Source organism: Pseudomassariella vexata, assembly GCF_002105095.1.
Source record: "Pseudomassariella vexata strain CBS 129021 chromosome Unknown BCR38scaffold_8, whole genome shotgun sequence".
Lineage (NCBI taxonomy): Eukaryota > Fungi > Ascomycota > Sordariomycetes > Amphisphaeriales > Pseudomassariaceae > Pseudomassariella > Pseudomassariella vexata.
The window spans coordinates 141,386-168,692 of NW_024467963.1; the positions used below are offsets into that span (position 1 = coordinate 141,386).

At 50.5% G+C, this 27,307-nt stretch overlaps 7 protein-coding genes across 7 annotated transcripts; 1 reads left to right on the forward strand and 6 right to left on the reverse strand.

Moving 5' to 3' along the window:
• Positions 1 to 416: 416 nt before the first annotated feature.
• BCR38DRAFT_217547 (uncharacterized protein) lies at positions 417 to 771 on the reverse strand. The gene is made up of 2 exons (XM_040854212.1): positions 747 to 771; positions 417 to 689 (listed from the first exon to the last, which is right to left on the reverse strand). Exon 2 carries the CDS (start codon positions 628 to 630, stop codon positions 448 to 450), a length of 183 nt encoding a protein of 60 aa, XP_040714584.1. The 5' UTR covers positions 631 to 689; positions 747 to 771; the 3' UTR covers positions 417 to 447.
• A 432-nt stretch (positions 772 to 1,203) lies between these two features.
• BCR38DRAFT_485712 (uncharacterized protein) lies at positions 1,204 to 1,980 on the reverse strand (the record flags this gene model as incomplete). The annotated part of the gene is made up of 1 exon (XM_040863929.1): positions 1,204 to 1,980. One exon carries the CDS (start codon positions 1,978 to 1,980, stop codon positions 1,204 to 1,206), a length of 777 nt encoding a protein of 258 aa, XP_040714585.1.
• Positions 1,981 to 2,309: 329 nt separating this feature from the next.
• Positions 2,310 to 5,944, reverse strand: BCR38DRAFT_435449 (P-loop containing nucleoside triphosphate hydrolase protein). Its single transcript, XM_040860376.1, has 5 exons — positions 5,560 to 5,944; positions 5,335 to 5,365; positions 5,232 to 5,256; positions 2,715 to 5,167; positions 2,310 to 2,661 (listed from the first exon to the last, which is right to left on the reverse strand). The coding sequence occupies exons 1-5, from the start codon at positions 5,565 to 5,567 to the stop codon at positions 2,644 to 2,646; spliced, it is 2,535 nt and encodes an 844-aa protein (XP_040714586.1). The 5' UTR covers positions 5,568 to 5,944; the 3' UTR covers positions 2,310 to 2,643.
• Positions 5,945 to 7,047: 1,103 nt separating this feature from the next.
• Positions 7,048 to 17,384, reverse strand: BCR38DRAFT_217683 (uncharacterized protein). The gene is made up of 3 exons (XM_040854213.1): positions 17,079 to 17,384; positions 16,995 to 17,030; positions 7,048 to 16,937 (listed from the first exon to the last, which is right to left on the reverse strand). The coding sequence occupies exons 1-3, from the start codon at positions 17,117 to 17,119 to the stop codon at positions 7,310 to 7,312; spliced, it is 9,705 nt and encodes a 3,234-aa protein (XP_040714587.1). The 5' UTR covers positions 17,120 to 17,384; the 3' UTR covers positions 7,048 to 7,309.
• A 183-nt stretch (positions 17,385 to 17,567) lies between these two features.
• On the forward strand, positions 17,568 to 19,850 carry BCR38DRAFT_217708 (organic solute transporter Ostalpha-domain-containing protein). Its single transcript, XM_040854214.1, has 4 exons — positions 17,568 to 17,951; positions 18,043 to 18,060; positions 18,113 to 19,265; positions 19,319 to 19,850. The coding sequence occupies exons 1-4, from the start codon at positions 17,863 to 17,865 to the stop codon at positions 19,835 to 19,837; spliced, it is 1,779 nt and encodes a 592-aa protein (XP_040714588.1). The 5' UTR covers positions 17,568 to 17,862; the 3' UTR covers positions 19,838 to 19,850.
• Positions 19,851 to 22,663: 2,813 nt separating this feature from the next.
• BCR38DRAFT_485716 (uncharacterized protein) lies at positions 22,664 to 22,935 on the reverse strand (the record flags this gene model as incomplete). The annotated part of the gene is made up of 2 exons (XM_040863930.1): positions 22,664 to 22,766; positions 22,826 to 22,935. 2 exons carry the CDS (start codon positions 22,933 to 22,935, stop codon positions 22,664 to 22,666), a joined length of 213 nt encoding a protein of 70 aa, XP_040714589.1.
• A 2,154-nt stretch (positions 22,936 to 25,089) lies between these two features.
• BCR38DRAFT_217796 (isocitrate dehydrogenase subunit 2) lies at positions 25,090 to 26,805 on the reverse strand. Its single transcript, XM_040854215.1, has 6 exons — positions 26,701 to 26,805; positions 26,580 to 26,639; positions 26,329 to 26,415; positions 26,156 to 26,278; positions 25,258 to 26,099; positions 25,090 to 25,200 (listed from the first exon to the last, which is right to left on the reverse strand). Exons 1-5 carry the CDS (start codon positions 26,785 to 26,787, stop codon positions 25,308 to 25,310), a joined length of 1,149 nt encoding a protein of 382 aa, XP_040714590.1. The 5' UTR covers positions 26,788 to 26,805; the 3' UTR covers positions 25,090 to 25,200; positions 25,258 to 25,307.
• Between the last annotated feature and the right edge of the window lie 502 nt (positions 26,806 to 27,307).

Sequence of the window (27,307 nt, forward strand, 5' to 3'; positions counted from 1 at the left end):
AAGCGTTCTTTTTCAAAGTTCTACAGACTTTTGCTGACATAAAGTATTTTAATGCGCCGGTCCTGGTGTGAGTTGAGCATCACGATAGCTCTTCCAATGCTGTTTAGAATCCGAACTCTCTTCAACCATTGCCTCTAATCCCCCCTGGGCCTCAACAACAGCTTCTTCAGACCCAGAATCTTCAGAATCACTGCTGCTTCTGTAATTGCTCTCATATCAACGATTTTCAGGCTCTCCGGCCCTTCTACGTGTTGGATCATGCTTCAAACCTGGGGGATCAGTTGAGTTGTGTAATTTGGGAAAATGATATCCCTGTTTGTAATCAAGCCAATATTATTATGCAATTATTGATTGTGGTCTATGATATTATGCATGTTATGTTCTGAAAGTCGTTGAGATTATCTATGAAGGCATGTAGGTAAATGATCAAGTGTCGCTGAGAGGGAATCATTGCGGCTTGCAACCGTCGAAAGCTGGGTACGGGATACCGAACTGGTTACGGGGAGATATACAATTCTTGTGTATCTCGGCAACCCGTGTAGTAACGCTGGTAATGTCGGTAACGGTGGGGATCATGACGCGGAATTCGTAGGCGACGAAATGAGTATTGCGGTCGGCATTGCTGTCCATAGGATGTCCATGGCTGCGAACTCCCGCTTGAGCATATCTGCAGCTGTTTGCGGTCAGGACTGAGTTTCGATGCGGGTTAGCAACAGCAGGTTGAAGGAAATGGCACGAATACTGGCCTCTAATGATTGTAACATCGACGTATTCAATGGTGCTCACTGGCACTGGAATTTCCTTGTCCCAAACTGATTTGTGCGTAATTTTGCAATGATATCGGCCAAATTATGCCTCAAGCTGAGTACCTCTCACCTCGATTGGAGGAACATGACAAATTTGACAGGTCAAATTGATGTATAGCCATCGGTCTGCTCTCGCAGGTAACACACACACGTCTCGCTTGTGGTGAAGAAATCCCGAAAGCGGCCCAACTAAAGGCTAAGTTGTTGCCCATGACATATTGGCCTGGAATGCCAGCTAAAAGCGACGTCTATCAACCGATACCTTAGCAAACGACATGCAGTGGGATCTTATATTCTAATGAGTTAACAGTCTTACACATTTTATCGCTCTCTTCACTACTGGTATTGCATCTTTCACCCACTCGTTTTTGCTTACTTTCCCCCATCGCAGCTGCCCTCATTCACACAGCCCACCTCCCTCCTCTACGAATATACCCAAAGGCACCGCGAATCCAATAGCGTAATTGGGCATATCCACCACCTCGCACATCTTCAAACTCCCCGCAACACTCGCGAGCATATACGCCTCCTCCCTCTCCAACCCCTTCTCCTCGACCAACCATCCCACCGCCCCTCTTACCGCCTTCCTCGTCGCCTCCCTAATGTCCTCATCAATCCCCAAATATACAAACTCCCTCCCATCCCCAACATTCATCTCTGGTCTTGCCGCACTTGGCGCCGTAATGATGTACGGACTCTTCACCCACCGCTTCCCCTTCCCCTTCTCCACCGACACCCTCACCCTAGCCTTCATCGGCGTCTCCACGGCCGTCCCACACACCTCCCCATCTCCCTGCGCCGCATGTCCATCCCCACAACTCAGCAGCGCACCCGGTACCTTCACGGGTAGGTATAAAACCGACCCAACGGTGATGTGTCGCGTGTCGATATTCCCACCCGTCTCGAGCGGCGGCACCATCCCAAACTCACCGTCCTCCGCGGGCGCAACGCCGATAACACCCAGAAACGGCGAGAACGGAACGTGGATCCCTTCCTTGAAGACGATATAGCCTCTCTCCTTCGCGCCCTTCAAATCCCAAAACTTGAGTTTCTGCTCCGGGAAGTCGTCAGCGAGGATGCCGAAGCCGGATAGAATGGCTGTCCAGCCGTAGTCGGCGGTGATGAGTTCGAGGAACTCAACCTTGAGCACTCCAGGACCCAAGAAGGTAGTCATTACTATAGTACCTGCTATCTCCGTCTGTCGTTTCCAAAGTCTTGAGATCAGAATACCCCAGTTGGTCTTCTGGGCTAAACCGTATGAGCTGTTTGCTCCAGTGTTGTTCCAGTGGAAATTCACTAGCACGGACTGGGACAATTGGTGGTGACGACGGTCATTCCATCTTCTACTTGATGACTTAAGTACCTTAACCATAGTGCGGCCAACATACGAAGTGGCCATGTCCATCATCCTGAAATACGGCAAGTGGAAGTTTTTTACGAACCGACCGGGAGCTTCCGACAGACTTATCCGCAAGTTTCCGAGGCGGCCCATGGGCAGCCAAGTGGCAAAGCCAGGAGACTAACTTGTGCGCAATGTCGGCCAAATCATTACGCCTGTCACATTTGTCAAGTTGATGCATCATCTTATCTAACCATAAATCAATTTCTCATCACTACAAAGCAAACCTAATGGACAGCTAAAACAGGTTCCACGCTCTGTGCCTTCGTATAGCTTTTGTATATCCACGGCCGCATCATTGCCTTGTCGCGCCCAAGGCCTCGCATTACCATCGTGGCTACCATCGTGGCTCGGGCCTATATGATCGCGAGGATTAATCTCATAATGTTCGTGAGGTGGTGTATGAGACCGCAGTCTATCAGCATAGAAGGAAGCTGTTTACAACTTGTCGTAGTACTAGAAAGTCGTGTTAGCTTCGCATAGCTCTGGCAGGCAGGAAGAAAACTTACGTTGCTGACATCCGGCACCTCCACCTTGAGACCCTTGCGCTTACGCATGGCCTGGACGATCTGGCCAGTCTTGGTGGTGCCGTCGATGGCGCTGCCACCGGGCAGATGCTGCCAGTGGTCGAACACCATTTGAGGGAAGGCTTGGCCAGAGGTACCTTGTCGAAGATCACTGTTGAAGCCGAATGACTCCATAACGGGCAGGTAAGCCTTGATGGTGAACAGGGGTGTACCAGGACGCTGCTCCTCAGCGAAGACGTGACCTCTGCGTCGGGTCAGGACACCGTAGACACCACCCATGGCGGATTCAGGCACCTGGATTTCGACCAAGAAGACAGGCTCCATGAGAGCGGGGTCGGCAAGCAGGGTAGCCGCATACAGGACACGGCGAGTGGTGGGAATGATCTGGCCACCTCCACGGTGAATAGCATCGGCGTGCAGGGTAACATCCATGATGTTGAATCGAGTTGCGCGCATCGGCTCCTCGGCAACGGGACCCTCGCGGGACGCCCATTGGAAACCAGAGACAACTGAGTCCTTGATTTCGTTGAGGTACTGGACGGCCTTTGTCTGGTCAACCAGCAAGTTGGCACCGGTGGTGTCGGGACCGAAGCACCAAATCTTTCGGGCATCGGTAACATCCCAGCCAAACTCATCGGCCATGATACGAGCACGGGTCTTGATATCATCACGGGGCGAAATCTTGCCCTCTTCGATGGCCTTGGCAAGCTCCTCATCCATGGGCTCCGCAATCATGTAGATACGGTTGTGCTTGTTGGGAGACTTGGACAGGGCTTGGATGCTTGACTTGCCCATGACGGTCTCACGGTACTGGACGACAGGGTCGGAGAAGATGAGAGGAACACCAGCGTGATCCTCCTCGAGATCCTTCAAGCAGATTTCGAGATGGAGCTCACCAGCACCGGCGACAACATGCTCACCAGATTCGGAGGTCGAGGTCAAGACGCAGGGGTCAGACTTAGAGAGACGCTTCAGACCTTCGACCAGCTTGGGCAGATCTTGGGCGTTCTTGACCTGCACGGAGCGCTGCACGACCGGCGACACAGAGAACTTCATGACCTTCAGGTTGTGGGCAGTGTCGAGGTTGGTGAGGGTACCAGACTTCAGCAGGAACTGATCAATACCGACCAAACCGACAATGTTACCAGCGGGCATATCGTTGATGGGGTCAACCTTGCCACCCATCATGAGGACGGTACGCTGGATAGCCTTGATGAACAGATCCTCCTTCTTGCCGGGGACGTAGTTGGGACCCTGGATGCGGACCTTCATGCCGGACTTGACGGTACCAGAGAAAACACGACCGAAAGCGTAGAATCGACCCTTATCGGAAGTGGGCACCATCTTGGAGACGTAAAGCATGAGGGGACCGTTGGGGTCACAGTCACGGATACCAATGGCGGCCTCGTCATCGGGGGGACCCTCGTACAAGCTTCCGACACGGTACTTCTGGGCAGTCACGGGAGACGGCAGGTGAAGAATCATCATTTCCAGAAGAGAGTCGGCAGCGGGCAGGAATGTTCGCATAACAGCCTTAAGGAGCTGCTTGCCCTCCTTCTCCTTGTCATCGGTGGCAAGCTTGAGGTCCAACTTGGCGAGAATGGCAAAGACCTCATCCTTCTTGAAGTTCATGACGGACGAGAAGATCTTGAAGATGGGGTCCAAAATGAACTGGTTGAAGGCACGCTCGAGTGGCTTACCCTCGTGGGTGCTCTTGGTCGTCCACTTCTTGGTGTGGGGGTTGAAGTAGTTGTCGCCCCAGAGACGCTCCATCATCTTGTTTCGGTCCACACCGAACTTCTTGGCGTAACGAACGGCGAACTGGCGGACGGTAAAGGCCCAGCCGTGGAGACCAGAACCGAAAGCGACCGTTCCCTTGTCGGGGTAGACCTGAATGTCACCGAGGGTTTTGTCGAGGTAAGTTGAGATGATGACGTTGACGGACTCGATGGTTCGGGAGAATGACTGGTACAAGTCCTCCTTGGAAACCTGAAGCTCAAGAAGCGCACGATCGACCTTGTTGATGATGATGACGGGCTTGATGCGCTCACCAAGAGCCTGTCGCAAGACGGTCTCGGTCTGGACACAGACACCCTCAATGGTGTCGACGACCACGAGCGCACCATCAGTGACACGCAGAGCAGCAGTGACCTCGGACGAGAAATCGACGTGACCAGGCGAATCAATCAGGTTGATCAAGAATCCGTTCGTGGTGTACTTCTTGCTGACGATGTCCTTGAGATCGTCATCGGAGGGCAGGGTACCGTACAGGGAGATGGCAGTGGACTTGATGGTGATACCACGCTCCTGTTCGTCTGCACGGGTATCTGTGGCCCGCTGGTCTCCGGCCTTGGCGGTTGAGATGATACCGGCTTTGGCGAGCAGAGAGTCGGTCAGGGTCGATTTACCGTGATCTACGTGGGCAATGACGGACACTGTAGCATCACGAATCAGAATTGCTGCCCAAAAGGGATCTGGAAACAACCAAAGCAAACTTACTGTTCCTCACGTTTTCCGGCTCATTCTAAACAAAAGGAACAAAATCAATCAGCTGCTTCTTCTCGAGATGGTTTACACGGGGTAACTAGTTTGGAAGTCATACCATGAGTTCTCGCACCTGCTCGACGGTGAAGCTATCAAAGGCATGTTAGCATGATACTGGTCTTCGTGGTAAAGCTAGATTGCGGTGGTGGTCATTATAGATGGTGTTGACGATTGGGGATTTCAGACAGCGCAACCGCAGCTTGACAGCATCACGAACACCGCCATGTCATTGCCACGACGTCGTCTTGTGCTTGGGAAGGAGTAGCCATTGATAGAAACTTACTTGACCATCTTGGCGGTATTGATGCGATAAACCTCCTAAGTGTCTTTTTGTGGTGAAGCGGCCCGGAGAGAGCTGCTGCGGGGTAAGGGAAGGACTGAACGATCTCCCTTGTAGAGGAGAAAAGAATCAGTATTGGCGAACTCGAAAGTCGAAAAGGGGGAATGCGCGAGGTGAGTTGTTTGTAGCCGCAAGCAACTATCTCACACACACCAGCAATAGTTGGGGAGGATAGAAAGAGTTGTCGGGTCTTTGGGAAAGAGGTGGGCGGGCGCAAGCGGGGTCGTTTTGCCTCTGGCCTGATATGATTTTTTTCTCGCATCAAGGTGGGGCCCTAAAAAATGCTGATAGCTTGGGCCTGCAACTTGTTACCCCTCCTTGAAGCCAGGGCAAAGCCCTTGCCTTCCAACTGGAGGGGTGGACTCTGAGCTCCAGTCCTTCGAGACCCGGTAGAAAACTTGCGATAGTACGAATTTGACTTACCTATGATAGATCACTCTTTACGCAAAGAGTCTGCTTTTATGGAACAAATGCGCATTTGCGACTGAACTAGGAAAGGGTCCTGATAATTGGGGTGTATACCACTTTATACCTGCAAGTACTTCGTACCCATATGAAGTCACGGCAGTCTGATTTCTACCTGACTTTGGAATACCCAATAGCTCCCCAAAGTACACCAGCCTATGTTCTTTCTGTCGACTCGGCCTGACGCATTCAAGTCTCGGCCTGTGAAATATCTTCAAGCAAGGATACAGAACACTTGAGCTGGGGATGGCTATCTCTAGTCCGTATGACCCGATGACCTTTCGATTCACTCTCACTTCGGCTTTAGCAGACGGAGATAAGCAGTCTACTCGACTAACGTGTTTGTGAAGTCGAAGTAATTCTGATCAACATCCAGGCAAGTCATTCCATTTATCTTCGCAGCAAGATACCAATATTGTCAGGTTGGATACTTATGTATACTGACGTCCGTGTTCATTCCACAAGACAGTTTTATCGATACCATGGGACAGCTTAAACAATAAATACTTAGTAAGCTAACTGTGGGATTGAGCGCCACAGTTATGCCCTAGGCTGAAAGCGGTATAGTTGCTAGTGTAGATAGTGGATCCGATCCTTCTTCTCTCCTTCCTTCTACATAGAAAGCAAGAGCACCTGTAGTTCTGTCAACACCGAAGTAAGCAGCATAACGCGTAGAGAAGGCATAGCGATCAATGCAACATCCATGAAGACTCATAAACAGAGGGCCGGTTCCCTCGCTAATGTTTGTTAATCACTTCAAATGTGAACGGAGTGTGATGTAGTGTACAGTATAGGGCCATGTATTATTGAAGCATTGCTCCTATCTGCACAAGGGGTTGCACGTATCCAACAGCGCCTTAACGTCAGAGCTTTCCTTAGGAGCTGAAGCCTCGAGCTCCAAGGTTAGGTTCCATCTGCGGGGTTCTAGCTTTGGACTTTGGGTTCTGAGCTAATGCTTGGAAATTGATCTTTCGGAAATATTACCAGTCATCATTGTCCACGGATATCTTGTACATGTGCGACGAAAACTTCATTACCTGGGCATGCATTTGGATAGCCCTGCAATGTCAAAATACAACTGTGACTGCCCTCGCCTACACAAGTGGTGGCCAATAAGGAACGCCTCGCTATGCTCATCAATTACCGAGTGACTCATCTGACTTAGTCACCCCTTTTGCCCCATTCTTGACTACACCACGCCCCCTTATTGACACCGCCCACCGAGCCGTCACGAAGATCCTAGGATGCTAGCATACGCGTCTTCGACCTCGCCAGCCAACTCTAACAGACTCACAATCACTATCTGATGCGTCAGATTCGGCAGCCTGTCCCTGTGCAAGCCGATCCACTCCAGCGGCGGGGTCGCCTCACCCATGTCCCTGAGCTGGGGCGTCTCGATGATCGGAGGCTCCAGCGCCACGTATTCGTACTTTGACTGCGGTACGTTGACCTCGGCCGTGATCTTGGTTTGCTGCTCCTTATCCTTATTCTTGTCCGTCTCGTTATCTATGTCTGCCGACGTCGATGGCTCCGGCACACCCGTGACTTTGATGGCGGTCATGCCAGGTAACTCGCGGCCCCAGGTGGAGGCGAGCATCTTGCTGTGATTAGCCCACATGCCGCGGATGTAGCTGATGCGCGAGTAGTTCCACCCGACCTCGACCTTGCCCTCGAAGGCGCTCTTGAAAATATAGTCGATGCTACGCGACTCGGGCGCCTGCCACGTCTGCATTATAGCCTCGACTTTGGGCACCTTCAGAATTGTGCCGCCGCGCGAGCCTGTCGCAGAGGCGATTACGTCTTCGACCGAAATCTCGGCCACGTGCTTGGGCGCTTCGACGTGCCTTACGCTCGCGAGACCTATGCGCAATTGACCAAGTGTCAGTCCGAGGATGCTGTGGATACGGCCCTGCTCCATTGACGCTGCAAAGCGGGCTTGCGCGTTGAGCGCCTCGAGCTTGAAGACCTGATGGTCAGAGAACGTGCTCGGAAACACACCAAGGTTCAGGGCTTTCAGAGTGACCACGACGTCAGTGTCGAGGGAAATAGGTGACTTGATTACCCCAACTGAGTCGTCAGGCCTGACTGGCATGAGGAGTGGCGCCTGGGTGGTAACCGACTTTCGCTTCATGAACTTCTCAATGTCGCGAAGTGAAGATTCGTAACTGGATTTGCGCTCTTGTATGAGTCTTTGGACTGCTTGCCAGAGAGACACGACCTGCGATGCCGAGGTGGTGGTGCCGAAGACTTGGACGGCATCTCCGTCGAAGCTCGCGACCAGTCTGTCACCAGTGCCTTCTCTGCGACGACGGACGTTGTACATGATGAAATCCATGGAAGTGATGTCTGCCACCAAAAACGCTTGGTAATCAAACGCAGCCTTGAGTCGGAACTGGCTGAATCCTATGGAAGCCTGGATTCGCGGCGTCTCGTTTAAGGCAGCCTGTCGTTCTGGCCATTCGATTGATGTACGTAATTTGAAATTCTGCAACTCGACAAATCCACCCAGACGACCAGTGCAGTGAATGCCAATCTTCTGGAAACCGAGGCACAAGTTTTGTTCCCAGTCAGACGTTTTCTTTGAAGAGACCCAAAAGTCGGTAATCGCAAAAACGGATTTGCCAAGTGATTGCCCAAGATCCACGGTGACGTCCAGAGAACTGATCGAGATGGTAGCCGTCCAGGGGAAAGCGGCTGTGGCTGCCACCTGTTGATATCGCTGGACAAGATGACCTTGAGCAGTAAGCTCTGCCGGCGCTTTTGATACTGGTGCAGCCGAGCCCTGTCGTATTTCATGTGGAACCCAGATCTCGCGGAACAGTAGGAAATCTTGCAGCTGCTTGGCGTTAACGTCAACCTTCATAGGACTGACTTTTAGAATGGCAGAGACACCACTGGTACCGCTAACGTGTTTGCTATTCATCAGGGACAGTACGATTGAGTCGACTTCAAATTTGCCCGTGGATTCCCGCGAATACACATGTTGTATTGATGCCTGGAGCCCGCTGAAGGTGCCAGAGATTGCGAAAAAGTTGCCGTGGTCCAGTGAGTGTACCGTGTTGACGGTGATGTAAATATCCTCAAAGCAAGCTGAAGCAGCAACCCGGGCAATGGGCTGACAACTCAAAGTGAACTCTTGTTTGCAGATGCGCAATCCAATGTTCAATTTTGTACGGCCCAAGACGGCACTCGGATCGGTGGTGAGAATGTTCTCTTCCTCTCCAGACTTTGCCTTGCTCTTCGAAGATTCACTGCTCTTGTTCATAGGTGTGACCGATCTCGTAGCTGACTGCTTCCCATCATTGCTCACTACTTCTTTAATACTTGAAGAGATGTCCATTATTAGGGGAACGACCGTGGGACAGATGGTGTTTTCCGAAGCATCGACCTTGATCTCACCGTAGATGGCCGGGTCTTCTTTGCCATCGTCTCTGTATTCGATTTTCCAAGCTAGACCTGGACTGCGGAGCACCGTGCTAGCTCCTGAATCGTCGGCACTGAATTGACCATATTTTCCAGCCAGCGCAGGCCGATTCGCATGCGGTGAAGGGATGCCATCGGTCTCCGTGGATGCTCTCCGGCTGGAGAGACGCACAACGGCGCCGGCGAAGTCCGCATCCACCAGCACAGATTCTACTCTCTTACTGCCAAACAGGGATCTTTGACGAGTGTCAACTTGTTTCTCAGTTGACTTCTCCTTTGCTATGATAGGCGTCCACTTCTCCGAAGCTTGCTGCATATTCTTCACGGACAATCCAATTGAATCGGCCAGATTGGATGCAGGAACGATGAAACCCGAGGTAAGCCGGAGGTCAAGGGACTTGCCAACAGCTTGGAAAGCAAGCCGGCGAGTATCCTGAGTTGATACGAAAGCAATATTGAATATAACTTCTGGTAGCAGTGCCGAGTTGGCTGATCGCAGCGCCTTGTCCTGCTCCAGAGGCACCATTTGCAATTGGAAATTTTCAATGGTGAGCTTGGCCGTATTTTTCTGCCTTGTCGCAAATTCTATCCTCTGTAAAGAGAGGACTAGATCTTCTTGACTGGCTGCGCGTGCTGCTCCGGGAGCGACCAGCCAACTAACCTGAATATCGCGAATCTCAACGGAGTACATAATGGAGGCAAGGAAAGAGTCGAATATGTCACTTTCAACTTCTTCTGCCTCCTCCTCATCGTTAATAGCGATCCTCGGGCGATTTTGTCTGAGCCTCTTTTGCAGATACTCTATTTCTTTAGTCGTGTCGAGATCCTTGATCTTGTCACCCATGTAGCCGAGCACATCCACGAACGTAGATATCGTGTCCGCAGAGAGGTTGATTTCGAATCCGTCACTTTGGAAATCAAAAAACCTCTGCTCTGAGCCATCGTCGGCCTCGCGAGTAGTTCCCGTGATGAGAGCGCCAAAAGAGAGGTTGCCACAGGACCTCATGGCCTCTACAGAGCCCTTCTTTACATCAAACATGATTTGACGGAGGTTGACGCGGAACTCTGGGTTCTCCAACACAGGCCCCTGTTGGTCAAGCCTGTTTGCGAGTTCTAGATGGATGCTATCTAAGCAAAATGATAGATGGGCTTGCCGCTCGGATCCTGACTTGGTAGGTGCATGACCAAAAATCTCGATGCCGGCAAGAGTCGTGTGAACAATGTAGACAAGTCTCGGGGTTCCTTGCGGTGGGACTTTAGTCTTGGGGCTATCTTGAACATCGAAAGTTTCACGGAGGTGTTCCTGGATAACTTTGACTTGATGTTGCAAATCATTAATAGCATTTGACATTTCCGGACGATTGAGTGCAGCCAATAGACTGTAGACCGCAGAAGCGTCAAGCTGTATTAGCTCCACTGAAGCAAAAACGGATATGGATCGATCCCCTTGTCCCATCTGCATGGTAACGCGTCCATTCGTGGGTGGTATCTGTAACAGAGATATGCTCCGAGGGGCGTTGCCCACTTTTATTTGGATGTCGTGGGAGTTCTCCTTGATATCGAAGTCGAAAATAACCTCGGTGCCCGAATTAGCGGCCATGGCAGCTCTAGCTACCACACCAGAAATGGTGTATGTGAGAGATCGAAGCAGAGGCAGGGATATTGTATAGGTGTTGAGGAACATTGCCAGATCGACACGAAAAGTTGACAAACGCTCAGTGATCTTCTGCTTCTGGGTGCCAGGTTCGGGCGATGTGGGAAATTGCTTTTGCAGGGAGTATAGCTGGGCAGCTTCGTCTCTGACCAACATATCGAGGACTTCTGCGAGCACGATCGGGTCTTGTTTGACAATCAGCCTGAGATCTTCACTGCTGGCTGTGGATTTGATGGTATGTTTCGATGTCTGGCTCTCCAATTGCAGCTCATGGGAGACGAAAACACTCGCACCACGCAAGCGGAAGGTTGCCAAGGCTTGCTGGTGACTCCTAAGCTTCGTTGTAACCGAATCGCAGACCAAAATAACGTTGTTCCCTGTCAGCCTCTGGCGTCTTTGGACCACCACGGCTGACATCTTCAAGTCATTGCTTTGTGTGTCAGACCTCAAGTTCACAGTCTCAAGGGCTATTGACCCACGGCCTAAAGCGAAGACAACATGGAACATTCTCGGTTGCTCAGGCTTCAAGGTCCTTGGTGGTTGATTGGCTACCTCTTCAGTCTCACGAGGTTCCATCCGCTGATAGAGGCGTAGAACATCCTCGACCAACTCGAGCAACTCCCAGTTGAGGTTAAACCCAGCATCGGCACAATACAGATTGAGAACTGTGAGTGGAACTTCCGTATCGCTGCGGGACTCACTTTCAGTTGGCTGCGCCGTCTTTGTCTCCAACCTGGCTGTGACGTCCATAGCAAAGATCTGGTTCTGTTTGGGCCCAGGGTCCAGGACAAACTCAGTTTCTTGTATCCGAACCACAGCCATCGATGGCGTTGGACCATTGGCAAGTTGACCAACTGAGGAAAGCTTGCCGAATATATTATTCATCAATATGGAATCCATAATGTTATCCAAATCCCAACTTCGCCAATGCTGAAAAGCATTCGTCACCTGCTGTCTGGCGTCCATGGGGTAGCCGGCGTGACTACCAAGGCACTCAAGTCTCAGGTGCTCTTTCTCCTTCTCACTTAGAGTGTTCCACATCTGACGGAGCCTTGCCATCAGCTTCCATGAGTCATAAGTCCTCAAGTGCTCCGTAGCAGCCCTTAGCACCGCGGATGGGCGGGCAATAAAGGAGGGGTCACCAGCTCCGTGGCCATCAGTCATCAATCGGTACGTAAAATGCTTAACACGTTGATCACCTCTGCTAGTCGTAGAGGAGAAAAGCGCCCCCATTTCAGTCGCAAGCATGTTTGTTCTGTGAATAAGAGAGGCGAGGTACTCGACTTTATTTGAAGACGAGGTCACTCGTAGAGCACCCACGTCAGCATCGATGTAGGTAAGCTCTTTTGATCCCATGGAAATCATGATCCTCTCTATTCTAGCTTTGACTGCGGCTTGAGTCTCATCTAAGCCCGCAGCTCGCTCTGCAGCAGATATTTCCGCTGAGTCAAGCCGGAAGTGGAACGATAGCCGAGGCTCAAGGGAAGTGTGGGCATCACTGCTTGTATCAAGGGTCTCGGATCGAGCATTTACGGCCAACTTCGTGATCGACAAGTCATATTGATCTTGCTCTTCTTGGAATGGTTCTGGCGAATCAAGCTGAGAACAGTTGAGGAAGCGTACGTTGGCTTGGGGTATCCGGACAACAAAATCATTGATACTCCCTCGAATCTTCTGCTGCTTCTGCTTGTCAAAAATTTCCGACATGGCACTCGTCTGTAGTGAGTCGAGGATATCATCTGGCTCGCTCGGTTGGAGTGCGTTCATCAACGCGGCAATGTATCGCAGTGAGGTTGCGTTCAGAAAAGCTGACACGCCAGCTGGAAGCTCGACAATGAAGCTCTGGTAAGCTGAATCTTGGCTCAAACCATCTGGATCGACATCGTCCAATCCAAATGGGGATGACTCAGGAAGCTCATCGTCTTGAATTTCAATGCTTTGCATGATTGCCTCCTTTGTATCAGGGCGTAAATTGTCTAGGGGGAAATATGGCGGGAAGAATTGGCTCGAAAACGCGACGGTGTTATGTGAAAGGTCTCTCCTGTCAACGTAGTCACCATAAGCACTGTAAAAGGCCGAGTGACGACCTGTGGAGGCCGAGTAATCCCTTCGATTCAGAGGAAGTTTCAACTCATTGGTTGCGTGTGGTATCGAGTCCGAGATTTGACGGCCGCCACTCCTGAGACGTTTTGACGACTTTAAAGACCCTGGCCGCAACACACTGCCATTACTTTCACTGGAGAATGAGAGGAAGGAGTTTTTGTGCCTTAATGATCGGGAACGTCGGGAAGATCCGGTTGAAGACATCGACTTTCTCTCGTCGCTAGCGTAAGCGGATCTCTTAGGCTGAGGGACCGATGGCACACTCTGGGCTGGCACATCCACTGCATTTGGCGTGTGGTCGTCGAGAAGGCCTGGCAGGAGCAGGAAATCCGTTCGGCGCGTCCGTTGATCCTCGTGGCGTACGAGTTCCTGTTGCAATCTCCTCTCATTGCAGAAATCGTACTTTCTCCCGATCAACGCGAAGTGGATACTGGTTCGAAGAATTGCATCAGTTTCCACATGGCTATGAAGTCTCATCTTGTGGTGTCGTGCAGCAGATTCCGAGTTGACGCATGCGATCTGCAAATCCGGCACCTTGATATTGGCACGCTTTGAGTAGTGTGTTCTGGCCCAATCGTTGTAGTTGACGTCAATAGCCCCGGTGGACAACAGAAATGCAGCTTCTTCTACATGCAACCATAACTGAATAGACTGTATCGACAGCCGCAGGAATGTGACATCATAAACGACGATAGACGAATAAGGTATCAGCGCGTTCTCGTCGTCATCGAGTGAAAACCCGAATGCTTTGCCGCCGTTGATGATAGCGTTCAAGAAGTCAGCCGTGCACTCTCCCGTAACCGTGCCCACAGATAAGTCCCAGTTACACATGTAGGTAGGTTCAGTGGGCGGTAGGCCAAATAAGCGATGACCATATACTCCAAGTCCATCGATGTACATCTGCGTGCTAGATGTAGCGCTCATGGGACTTGAAGCGCCATCGTCTTCGCTCCCCAAAGACAAGCTGAGGGGACTGAGTGACATATCGAGGTCCATGTAGTAGTTTGTGAAGCGGAGGTCGACGGACAGCGAGGCCCCTTCAATTGTGATATGGCGCCTCGCGGAGTACAAATTCGCTGGTAACAGTAATTTCGGGTCGTCGACTCTGATACCCAGAATTACGTCCAAGTCGTTGGACTTCTTGGTCGGTGGTCGGTTGGCAGTTGCGGCATCTGGATCACTTTCCTTGACACGGAGCGATTCTTGATATTCTTCAAGAGTCTTGAAGTGAACGTAATCACCAAAATAGTTGTCTTTGAGTTGCAAAAGATAACGAACGATAAACCCATGGACATGAGCCATTAGCGAGAGACCACTCGCATTGAGTACAAGCGTATCCGTATTAGCCGGCGACGTAGTCGCGTTATAGTGATAGTTGCCATCAAGTTTTAGACTCTCAAACTGTCCAATGAATTTGGAGGCGAGGAAAGTTGCTTGCGTGTTCCAGGGAGGTGTGTGAAGTGCCAATGCCAGCGCATCTGCTTGTACATTAAAAGGTACTGCATTCTTTGGAGGCCGATACACGTCGAGATTGATGCATGTGTCCGCTTTCAGACATGGACTGGAGAGGACAAGATAAGTGTTCTCTTCGAAATTAGTCGGACTGTTGACGATGTTGACATCGTTGACATTCAGGTACAACTTCAGGTTCCGAAACTGTAGATTGACGAAGTATTTGAACGGAACAAACAGCAGGTAATCCTGCGGCGGACCACTGCCCCAGTCATCAATGAGGTCGATTAGGAGAAAAATATGATCTCTGAGAATGAATAATTCAAGATCGTCGCCTTCAATATTAAACAGCCAGTTTCGGAGACTGTTCCATTTCAGGGGATTGGACATGTCGCATGAGATACGCTGGGCGCCAGATTTCCACAAAAGACCATGGTTGACGCTGGTAGAAACCTCAGTTGAAGGCAAATCAACCGTGAGAGTATTAGTGTACCCTGTGGCTCCGGCTATCATATCCATGGAATAGGAGATAGTAGCGTTGGGGGAAACCTTGATGTCTAGCCAACCGTACGGCCGCTGCTTGACGGCATTCGACGCGAGCTCTTCTCGAGTACGTGCTTTGTCCCTGCGTCGCTCCTGTTTTCGGTGCTGTCTCAACTCGGCCACCTCTTTCTTCCATCTCCAATTCTTGGAGTCTTCCCGGGTAGGTATTCTTAACGTGACTTCTTCGTCGATTTCCAGGTAGAACTTGAACTCCGTGGGGACTCTGTCAGCGCCAACTGGAAGCTTTTCAGCTGGAGTAGCATCCTTGCTCAATGTTGGATTGAATATTCTCTGCAACTCAGCCCGATGTCTATCTGCCCAGGGGCCGTAGTTGATTACACCCCCTTTAATTTGCAAATTGATGGTCCACGCAGGAGGGGCTGCGCCATTGATGTTGTTTCTCTGCTTAGAATCCCCGACCAGGGAATGGTGGCTGCGGGTAACCTTTCCGGGAACGTCCCAAAGAATGGTTAATATTGCTTCTGAACTATCCACAAGCGTCGGCATAGCAGCATACTCAATGGAAGACCACCGGATCTTGTCGTCCGTATCGTCGTCCTTAAGGTAGCGAGTGAGGCCCTGCCAGTGCGCAGCGCCAGGCAATGGGGTTTCAGCGGTGACAGTCTCATTTCTCGAGTTCACGGAGAATGATTCCACAGAGCTTCTCCAATACGGCACCAGGTTTCGCAACTGGCCCAAGGCCTTGCGGCGCTGCCTTTGTAAAAAAGGCCGATGTGGAAGATTGCCGCGTTTCACAGCTATGTTTTTGTCCATGTTGGCCCGCGTCGGTTGGTCCTCCTTGTAGTCCTCGTTTTCTTTCATCTCCACGACAGGGTTGTTGAAGCGGATTTTGAAAAGCTGTCTATAAGAGTCGGGAGTTTCGCATGATGAGGCATCAATCTCTCCAGACAACGATCTGGATTTGATGATGAGTATGGCTTTCGTGTTTTCATTGCCCATAACCACAGCTGCCTTATCACATTCAAAATGAAGTGGCAGAAGTTGCAGCATCAGTGGAACTTCATCATTGCAGGACTTGGTTCCGCGGCCATCGTCAGATACTGATGTCGAGCGTCGACGGGTATCAGAAGCAAAGCGCTGCCCATCAGAGTCACCAGGATCCTTCTCGTTGCTTGACAACTTGGAGTCCAGCTTTTTAAGCTGTTCTTCAACTTTCTGGGATGTCTTCTGTAGCCGCTGTCGTGGCTGGCTAGTACTGTCTCGGGGCTTTTCTGCATTTTCGTCGTCGGCCTTCGTCTGGTCCATCATGCCAGCCAGTAGGGATTCGTATACGGGACTTCGATTATACACGAACCACTCTAAGCCCGAGACGGCAACATTGATACGGCATGGCAGCTTTGCCAACTTATCGCCTTCATTAGAGGGATTCTCGGTGTCGCCGTCTGGGCTCTTTCCAGCAGCCTTTCTGGGGGCAACAATATTGACATCTTTGACTCGCCATAGCCAGTATGACCAGGTGATATGGCCATTCTGGATCAGGATCGTCTCATTATTCCCATGGTATCTAAAGCCGATGAAAAATACTCGTCCGCCAAGCAACGAAACTTGCAACGCCTGAATGTCTATGTAGATTCGATATCGATGCCAGGTGTAGGTTCGGATGATGTACGAAATCACAGACGCGAATACTCTGTTAAAGTACAGTAGGAAGAAGATGGAGCTATTCGCACGTAAAATTAGTATGCGACTCGACCGGGTTGGGACTGGTATAACTCACAGCACACCACAGACAATCAGTAACCCCAAAAAAACACTTGCAGAAGTCAGTTAATACGACGAGATACTTTAGGGGGGGCCATACGGGTTGAAGCTGGACCACGGCGCATCCGGGTTGTTAGCCATGACAGCCCACGGTAGCTTTCTCTAGAGCTCTCCCAACTCCTTGCGATTACGGTTCCACGACGGTGGCTATGGGGCGCATCGAGCTGAAGTCCATAGCTAGTCAGAGGACTGGTGGTAGCTTTGCATAAGGTTGTCGGGATCCAATAGCTGCTAGGTCCCAGGAGTTGGTTGCACAAGCAGTTGTCTATTATCTGCTCATGCCAATGAGCGAACCTAGGGGATAAGATGCGCAGACTTCAAAGACGACCTCTACGGACAGCTCGAGGCACGCGTGACGCACTAAAAGCGTGTCTTGCGGCGCTTGATTAGCGTGGGGAAGGCACATATGCCGGCTCCTTAGCGTAGCTTCCACATCTGGGTTCACCTGGCCAGCAGCATCGTTAAGTGCATAATTACACGAAGGGTCAATCGTTAATCCGCATACATGACATTGGACGAGTCCAGTCCACTGACAGCTCTCGCATTCCCCCATGAACTTCTGAAATTGGGCAAGCTTCGAATCATCCAGATCCCGACCCCAGTTGACCCCAAACGTCACACGTCGTCACCCGCATTAGATCGAGGAAACTCACCGGAGTTTTGCTCCTGACCTCTCAACAACCGCCACTTGACTTGCTGCTACTGCGTACACCTCCACGCGTCAACAAACCCTTTTCCTCGGCTGCCTGATCTTGCGATTATGTATTGTTCTGACGTTCCAGCTTCTTGAGTACGCGAATATCCAGCCTCTGCCCATTTGCAATATGGCTGGCGGTACGGGCGAGAAGTTTGCTTATGCGACAACGGTGGTTGCTGGGGTGGGCTCGTTAGCTGCAACTATACTATCAATACTGTAAGGCATGGCCAGCCCAGTTTCACCGGCATTGCCATGCACCTGCTGTTGAGTGGTTAATCAAGCTAACCTTTGTCGTCTTGTGTCCCAGGTCCATATGGCTTCAACTGTACGTACATCCGAAGAAATAATTAGTTCACGCGGCGCTAATGACCTGGCAGCAAAAACTACAGGAAGCCTCTGCTTCAACGATACGTCGTACGAATCCTCCTAATGGTTCCTATATATTCGATATCGTCGTGGGTCAGCATGATATCTCAAACCGCAGCACAATTCTTGGACCCCATCCGAGACATATACGAGGCTTTCACCATTTACACATTCTTCCAGCTGCTTATCAACTATCTCCAAGGCGAACGAGCACTCATAATAATGACCCACGGACGCGCCCCAGTCAACCATTTGTGGCCCTTAAATCACGTCCTACCCAAAGTCGACATTTCAGATCCCTACATTTTCCTGGGTATCAAGCGAGGCATCCTCCAGTATGCGTGGCTCAAACCGATTTTGGGCCTTGCCGCAATCATCATGAAGGCGACGGGCACCTATAAAGAGGGGTTAATCGAAGTCAGCTCTGGGTACTTTTGGAGTGGTATCATCTACAACATCAGCATGACTGTCAGTTTGTACTCGCTCGGTCTGTTTTGGGTCTGCATGCACCAGGACCTGCTGCCCTTCCGGCCTGTGCCCAAATTTCTGTGCATAAAGCTTATCATATTTGCGTCTTACTGGCAAGGCTTCTTTCTGTCTATCTTGGTTTGGCTGGGAGCGATCCCCAACAATGTCGAACACTACAGCTCAGACAGTTTGGCAGCTGCCATCCAGGATGCCCTGATTTGCTGCGAAATGCCGATATTCGCTGTAGCGCACTGGTATGCCTTCTCATGGCATGACTATGCAGATAACTCGGTTTCTGCTGCCAGGATGCCAGTCAAATACGCATTGCGCGATGCTTTCGGTTGTGTTGATCTCATTGAAGACTCCAAGGAGACGTTCAGCGGCAACAAATACAGTTACCGTGTGTTCGATTCAAAGGGAAAGGTCATTGCGCATGAAGACTCCAGTTCGCGATTTGCCAGGTTGAAGGATGGCATGAGGTACAAGCGTGGAGGAGAGGCGAAGTATTGGGTTCCGAAGCCCGAAGAGGTCAGGGGAGAACTGTCTGCAAACACACCACTGTTGAATGAAAACAGGGGACCAAGTAATTCCAGACATCCGAAGTACAGCCACGGATCCACCGACGAAACAAATCTTGATGAAGAGGATGAGAGGCTATTCGGCAAAGCTCGAGCTTTGGAATTTGGGGACTGGCATGTAAGTTCTGGGTATACTGACAGTAATACGAAGACAGGTCTAACTGATTCCAGTATCCTGTAGTTACCGCCAATATACCGGCGAGGGAGCGATGGATCGGACACGCAGCCGTATACCAGGCCAGCTCAGGAGCGTGGAACGCAGCACGGTCCTACGACTCGTTACATAGCGGCCGACCTAACACAAGGTCGGTGGGTAGCGCCGAGGATGTGCTTAGTCATAAGAAAGGCAAGGGGAAACAGCAAAGAGCATTATCCAATCAACCTTCGCCCGGGACCCCAGCAAAAGCGCCGAAGCCTACGGCGCAGCAGGCCAAATCGTCGCAGTCACGTGGACCTTTGGGTGCACCTGTGATCGACAGTTCAGATCCTCAGCTACTCTTGGAGGAAGCTGAAGAAGAGGAGCAGGACACTTTCCAAGTAGGAGAGCCCACACCCGACGAAGATAGCCCCGGGGCGGAGGAGTCGAGACAATGGGATGACGGGGTACAGGATGTCGGGAGAGTCAAAATCTCGCCACTAGCGACACCTGATGAGGAAGACTTCTCGAACCCTTGGGGAAGTGGACATTAATACCTTCTGCTTCTTTTGCAAAAACATTAGATACCCAGGGTTTTCCGCATACGACTCAGACCTATCTTCCGTGAGTAGTATACGAGCATAGCGAAGGTGTTTGGTTTGCAACTTGACCAAGTTCTTGCCTGTTTTACTTTATTATCTTCGGGTAACCCGAACGTTTGAGGTGCATGGTCAGCAAAAGTTCGTAGGTTTCTCCTCCAGGTATCAAGTCGCATATACTATGTACGTCTAGGGCCTTACTACATAAGACATAACTTCGGAATCATGCGAAGAAACCGTAGAAGGGATATAGTGGCGGTTTGGGACCATGGTTGAATGGTATATTAAGCCATATCCAAAGTTGGTTGACTGGTATGTTGCAATGGAGTCTTGACTTGTTTTCAAGCTCCCTACGACCAAGTGGTTTCAAGTAGTCAAGATCTTATTGATAAATGTCTGCACATCCAGTTGTAAAGGTTTGCTTCTTGGCCATATTTGGCTTCTCTGTGTCGTGGCTGGCGTGTTTGATACAGTGATCCTCAATAAGACTGTACAGATGCTACCAGCTACTGTATAACTTTGTGTTTATTGTTGGATTGTGGCAAATGGTCTTGTATTGAAAGAGTCATGATCTCTGGAGAGTCCTGAACGAAGTCAACGGCGGCCTTAAGGGCCTTATATAGACAGGCAGGACTTGTGTGATTCGATGGGTGGTGGTCATATTGGCCCATAACGTGGGGTGCGTGGCCATATGTCCTTCCAAGACTGGCAGTCTTGATGTAGTAGTCTTGAAGGTCCAACATTTATATCATCACCCAGCACTGTGACAAATTAATAATTCCAAAGTCGTCAAGCTTAGATGTTATAAGTAAAAGGCATAGCGTGTTTCATATATGAGTCGGTTACTTTTTCTATATTCTAACCTTTAGACTTGAACATATGTCTCCCCTATGATAACACTATATCGATTTAATCCTAAAGAGCTAGAAATATCCTACCTATAGTGGCTATCCGATTATCGAAAAAACCAAGGTAACCAAAAGTAGCTAAGCTATACGAAGTATCCTAATCCTCGATTACCGATCGAATCTACGATCATACGCTACGTTATAGAAATAAAGGCTAACTATATAATATTAACTCTGATAGTGGAAAAAATTAGTTTTTAAATATATCTTCAACCTAGATTCAAGAGGGTTGCACTAGAGCGGCGTCGGCTGTTGTGGCAGCGTCTACGGAGACAGGGCAGGGTGGATGCCCAGGCGCTGCTGTGAAGGGCAGCTCTAACGATGCATACTACGAAGATTTGGTGGACTTTACTTGCAGCCATGGAGTTTGCCGGTGCTGCTACACGAGTTCATGGTTAAAATGAACATGAGGGAGGCTGGGTTGGAGCTGTGTATTATACGAGAAGGTTCGATGATAGATCTAATTTGATGGATATTGACAAGCGATAAGAATTATTATGAGCTCAAACGAGTGCTCTGTATCTGGTATTCCCCAATCGTAACTGTGAAGCCAGGTAGTGGCTTCGCAAAGGTCGTCGCGTATGCAAGGGTTTACGCTGGACGACTCGGCATTGAGAGTTACACCGTTTTCGTAGCTCTTCCAGACGATGCTCATTCACGCAGTATGGTAGTCGTCTCGAGGTATAGCTTATACTAAGAATATCACCACCGCTATGAAATAATTCGGACTCCAGACGTGCCAGCCACCAGATGCAAAGCGGTCTCTATGGTCGCAATTGCTGGTACATGAAAGATTTAGATGTGTGGTGTCAGCCCAAGGACACTTTGTGAGATCGTACGAAGTGCTTTGCTTTGATACTAGGCCCGGTCTTCTCAAGACTGCTGTGCCGTATTTCATCTACGAAACGGATTCATACTAGCAGCACAGCGTGCTCCCTACTAAAGCCACAACGTCACACACGAACAAGGATATTCCTTAGTAATGGCATGAAAGTTGTGCTCAATAATCGCCGCCCGATGAGTGATTGTATTTGCTTTTGATGAGCATGTCCCGGGACCGAAAACCATCTTCACACATTTGATAACACATCAAAAACCCTATGCGTTGTGCCATCGAGCCCGGGGATCGTTGTCGTTGAGCTGTTAGTCCCGATAAGCGGCGGATCCATTTGTGGCCCTATAAACTTACGATAATGATAATTGTAAGCTCGAGTCAATATCTCCGGGTGGTTTGGAGTTCAGCTCGTAAACTCGAGCGGAGCCGAGACCGCATAAATGGAGACGGACAGAAAGGCCAATGCGGAGACGGCCCGAATACTGGATGCGCGCGCCGATAGAAGACGCTCGTGGTTGCGGGATTTCTTCCTCTTGATCTAGGAAACCCGACGAAGATGCGAATGCCGAGCCTTGTTAGTGAGTCTAGAATCCTAAGTCGAGCTCGTTTAGTATCGCAATTAGCTGGCAAAAAACACAACCATCCGACCAGACGGTCGAGGGAAGATTTGGAGTATTAAACTTAGGTTCGTTGATTCGTCATATATACAATAAGTAACACCGTCTAAAAGCGACAAGTCTAGTTGGGATAGCGAAGCCCATGCGATCGCAATATTTCCGTCCCGTCACTGTGTAAGTGAGAAACGCCCGAGGTATCCGACAAGGGGGATCTCTCCATTGACAAAGCAAAATGACATCAAAACTCCACCGAAAACACAACAATTACCAGCCGGTCGGTCTAGATACTCGCGCCGCCTTCCATTGCCACGCATTGAGGCAGCTGTCAGACCTGCAGTGCCAGTGATCAACAGGCATCTGAAGATAACGCTTCAACGACAGCTGCCATTCTGAACGGGTATCCTAGGGGGCATGGGTGGGCTCAGTGAGAGTGGGTAGAGCCAGCTGATGAGCTGCTGGTGGTGGACAAGCCTGAGTCAGAGCGGGAGATGCCAGGTACAGGTGCGGCTGAGCGAGCTTTCTCCCTAAAGAGGGTATTAGTATTTTGAGTATCGTTGCTTGGTACTTGAAAAGTGCAACTGACAAGGCAGATCTGTCGCTGTGCAGCGTGCACTTCCACTTGCCGTTGCCGGTCTTGAGGGTGAAGGAGACAGGCTTGTTCGAAAGGACGGACTTGATGTCTTGGGAAGGCATTTTGGAGGGGTGTGGTGGTTGTTTTAGCTGAAAGAGCGAGTATGATGAACCTATCGTGGAACTTTAAATTGAAAGCAAGTGATGGATAGAAGGTGGTCTGCAGTAGCGTTGGAGTATCGTGAACGAGCCGTTTCCACAGGGAGAGGGCATTCCTATATATAATAGAGCTGTTGTGAGACCCCGAAGCCGATCCGCACCCGGTGGCACACCGACCACCACCGACGCAACGCGATACCCCCACCAACATTAGGTACCTAATAAAAGGTGAGTGATTTACTGTGTAAACGTTGTATGTGGAGTTACCTATGATGCAAGCAAGTACCCAGGAAGAGAAACACCGACAGAGCCTTCCCCCCCTTCTCCCTTCTGCGTCAGCAATTCCCAAGTCTTGCATGAAAACGTCGTCCCAATCATGAGTAGCCAGAAATAGATCCGACACCCGAGACCGCAACAGCCAAGAGTGTGTGTACTGACTAGGTAATTCAGCAGCAGAAAACGCGTACAGCGAAAAACGTACCTCATGCAATGCACAAACTGACGGCTAGCTCCAGGCCCGGGACAGCTCACTGATGTCGGCAGGGGAAGCACGTTGGCAAAGTACCCATGGCACCCAGAATGCTACCCCACGGAGGAAAAAAAAAAAACTGATAACTTCCCCGGAGCCCGATCGATCCCTATCCGCAAACACGATTTGCTGTCTCACTTCCGATACTTTCGGGGGCCCATGCTAGCTTGTGGAGGGCTTAGCAGGAATGGTTTACGTTATTATCGCGGAAGGTTGAGAAATTGTTTGGGACTGCGGGTGCGAGATGGTTTCGAAATGTTCTCTGCATTCTAGAAGGCTTCCTTGTTTGCCAAGCTGCCAAACGAGCCGTAACAATTTCCAAGTAATTTATTAGAGTTCAACCGATCTGGATGCCACGGAAGAGATGTCAGACTCGCCTGTCCTGCATTATTTCCCCAAATAGTTTTATTGCAGAACCTTGATTGGTTGGCTATCTGCTAGGGGTATTGGAGTAGCTGTCCGGTGGCCGCTGCGTATTTGTGGTTTCTAGGGATACCCACATGCCTTGCTGCTGCCCGGAAGCGCGAGCAGATTTTACATGCTCGTATGACATTGCTGTGCACATCGCCATAGGTTAATTTATCATAGTATGCGTGTCCTACCCGGGCACACGCCGTACTTTTTGCCCTGTGTCTTACTACCCGGAAATGTGGCCGAAGATCGTGGCCGGCCTATCAAAATCAAAAAGTTGGAGTGACACGACAGTTGGCAGAACCTGGGGCGTGGGAATGTGGGACTCGAGGATTTTGCTTGGATGGTCCTTAGCGTCACAAGGCAGCGGTTTCATCTCCACGTATTATGAAGTGTTTTGCGATGGGTCGGACCTCAATGCAGCCAGGTACCGTTGTGTAGTGGATGACAAACGTAAAGGCGAGGTGAAGTAAGTACGTCTGCATCAGTCTGCTACACTGCCAGATTGGGCGATTCAATTTTGGTGCATTGCTTATTCTGCTTACTCTGCCTCACTTGTCAGTGACAGGTCGATCGATCCCTGGAGAAGCCCAGATGATCCAGACCTAAGCTCATCCAGATCCTGGTATTGATGAAGCACACCATCTGAAGGAAACGCTCATCGCAACTGCATATGAGACGAGCAGCTCCATAGGACTCGTCCTTTATCGAAAAATGTTTCAAGCTATTGGGGAAACGTCGCATGAAGTTGCTTATTGAGGGATACCGCTAGTTGACGATTGATTCAGTATGGTGATGCGAGGCACATGATCACGAGAGCACGGAAAGAGCAGACATAACGATGAGTTGTACGGCATGCAGATACGAGATACAAGGCAAACACGCGTAATAATGTGCAGGCAGCCGGCATTGATCATGACGTTTGGCGGAAGTCGTCGGCATGATCTTTGTTCGTCCAATTTCTATAACTTGAGTAACAGAGACTGACGCCTTCCCCTCCTCAGCTAAGGATAAGCGTAAACGGCACGTAGATGACATGAGTTTTTCAACGGTTGGCGATCGCGTGCCACGTCCGAGGAGCTGGTCTTGTACCCGCAACCGAATGTAGGACAGCTAAACAATCGGTTGCCAGGTTGCGGAGACCGCGGCTGTTTCTACGCAAGAAAGCATGATATCAATGACGAGTTGACACGTTCCGAGTGACTGAAGTTTCAAGTTGCAAGTGACCCTCTGAACCTTTGGTTTCAAATCATGCTGAATTCGTTTCGCGTGTTGTACAGTCTACGGAACTGCCCGGCCCTTTAGTGGATGCATTATGGAGGATGAACGATGAGGGGGTATCTAACAACTTCAAAATGATGTCCCCCGCATACCCATGAGTTTCGACGATCCACCTTTACAACTTGGAAATGATGGCGCCCGCATACTCGTGAGTCTTGGACGATCCTCCGAGATCACCCGTCAGAACCTTGCCTTCAGCCAGGGTATCAAAGGTTGCCTTCTCGATCCTGTCGGCGTACTGGTTCAGGCCCATGTGTCGCAGCATCATGATGGAAGAGAGCAACAGAGCCGTAGGGTTGGCCTTGCCCTGGCCAGCGATGTCGGGAGCGGAACCGTGGACAGCCTCAAAGATGGAGCACTCGTCACCGATGTTGCCCGAGGGAGTCAGACCCAAGCCACCGATCAGACCGGCGCACATGTCGGACAAAATGTCACCGTACAAGTTGGGCATGACAAGAACTTTATCATTGTATGGCAACGGGTCCGTGACCATCTTCAAGCAGGTGTTGTCAAGCAGCTCAGCATCGAACTCGATGTGGGGAAAGTCCTTGGCAACTTCGCGGGCGACATTCAGGAAGAGGCCATCAGACATCTTCATGATGGTGGCCTTGTGGACAACGCGGACCTTCTTGCGGCCAATCTCCTCGGCCTGCTGGAAAGCGAATCGCAGAACGCGCTCGCTGGCCTCGCGGGTGATAAGCTTGATGCTCTGGACGACACCATCCACCACGACATGCTCAATGCCGGAGTATTCGCCCTCGGTGTTCTCACGGATCAGGACAATGTCAACATCGTCCCAGGGCGTCTTGTAGCCGGCAACGGAGCGGCAGGGGCGCAGGTTGGCGAAGAGGTTGAAGGTCCGGCGGAGAGTCAGGTTCAGGGAGACGTGGCCCTTGCCGACTGGAGTCTATTGAACAGTTCAGCAGGCCGTTATGACATGTGTGAGCTAACATGGTGACTTACAGCAAGGGGACCCTTCAGCGCAACCTTGTTGCGTTGAATACTCTCAATGGTCTCGGGCAGGATGACGGTCTTGCCGTCCTTCAGGGTGGGGGTGACATCCACAGGCTCCCAAGAGATAGGTGTCTAAGGCAAATTAATATAGCAACCACTATATAGTCGGAGGAAACACAAACCTTGGCAGCAGCGAAGATGTCCTTGACGGCCTGCGATATTTCGGGACCAATACCATCACCCTCAATCAGGGAGACGGGAAAGTTGCCCTAGCCGAGCAGTCAGCAATCCATGATGTTTGGTTGTGTTGCTATGGTCGCGGTTGCAGCCCCATTCACGTCACAGTTGAGTGATTTTCGTCTCGGCAAAACAGGACCCAAGCCAGCCAACCATCGGCAATCGTGAAGTTCGGGCGGAACAATGGGAAACGTACGCTGGCGTCCTTCTTTCCGTGGAATGTGGCGACCTTGTTCGAAGAGTAGGATCTCTTGTTCTGCCATTTTCACAAGGTCGTTAGCATGCAATGGGCGCTTTGAGCAGAACTGTTAGCTCACCTGGAGGGACAGAATCGCCGCGGCGCGAGGAGCCGAGCGCACGCATTGGCGTCGCACCGGCGCGGAGACTGCTCGAATGGCCAGCATTGTGTAAATTGATCAGGAGCGTGGTCAATTGAAGGAAGCTCCTGGACTTAAGGGCAAAAGAGAGGCTGGCGGTATAAGGATACTGAATGCGCGCAGGCAAGAGCTTGGCTGAGATGATAAACCGGACGGCGAGAACATTTGCAGGTGATAGCAGCAGCAGCAGGCCCGCGCTAGGCTGATGTCGGCTAAGCACCGGCTACTTAGATTATCGCAATAATCAACAGGCATTGTCTTGCTGCTCTTCCAACCCAGCATGAAGCTGACACGGGGAATTAAGAGGGTTTGTAAGTCACCAGTGGCAAGGGATTGGTTTTGAGGAACTTTTCACACTACGTAGGAATACAGCTGCTTTGACTATAAACTTGCTCAGCCATCACCAAGTCGCAGTCGGGTACGTCTGGTAGACAGTGGGCTCCTAGAATCATCACACATATTCAAAGAGCATTGTGAGAGGTTTAGACCAATTAGACGTGTTTTAATCCCGCATAGTCTATGTAGTCTATGTCATGTAGGAGGGAGA

Excerpts from the sequence above, each read along its gene's own strand:
- BCR38DRAFT_217708 (XM_040854214.1), top strand. The coding sequence starts at position 17,863 with ATGGCTGGCGGTACGGGCGAGAAGTTTGCTTATGCGACAACGGTGGTT. Across the intron at positions 19,266-19,318 it reads TGGAATTTGGGGACTGGCAT|TATCCTGTAGTTACCGCCAA; the intron begins GTAAGTTCTGGG and ends AACTGATTCCAG.
- BCR38DRAFT_435449 (XM_040860376.1), bottom strand. Across the intron at positions 5,257-5,334 it reads AGCAGGTGCGAGAACTCATG|AATGAGCCGGAAAACGTGAG; the intron begins GTATGACTTCCA and ends CCTTTTGTTTAG. Across the intron at positions 5,168-5,231 it reads GCCGGAAAACGTGAGGAACA|TGTCCGTCATTGCCCACGTA; the intron begins GTAAGTTTGCTT and ends GTGATGCTACAG.
- BCR38DRAFT_217683 (XM_040854213.1), bottom strand. The coding sequence starts at position 17,119 with ATGGCTAACAACCCGGATGCGCCGTGGTCCAGCTTCAACCC. Across the intron at positions 17,031-17,078 it reads CCGTGGTCCAGCTTCAACCC|TGTTTTTTTGGGGTTACTGA; the intron begins GTATGGCCCCCC and ends GACTTCTGCAAG. Across the intron at positions 16,938-16,994 it reads CTGATTGTCTGTGGTGTGCT|CTCCATCTTCTTCCTACTGT; the intron begins GTGAGTTATACC and ends ACGTGCGAATAG.
- BCR38DRAFT_217796 (XM_040854215.1), bottom strand. The coding sequence starts at position 26,787 with ATGCTGGCCATTCGAGCAGTCTCCGCGCCGGTGCGACGCCAATGCGTG. Across the intron at positions 26,640-26,700 it reads CGGCGATTCTGTCCCTCCAG|AACAAGAGATCCTACTCTTC; the intron begins GTGAGCTAACAG and ends TGAAAATGGCAG. Across the intron at positions 26,279-26,328 it reads ACATCTTCGCTGCTGCCAAG|ACACCTATCTCTTGGGAGCC; the intron begins GTTTGTGTTTCC and ends AATTTGCCTTAG.
- BCR38DRAFT_217547 (XM_040854212.1), bottom strand. The coding sequence starts at position 630 with ATGGACAGCAATGCCGACCGCAATACTCATTTCGTCGCCTACGAATTC.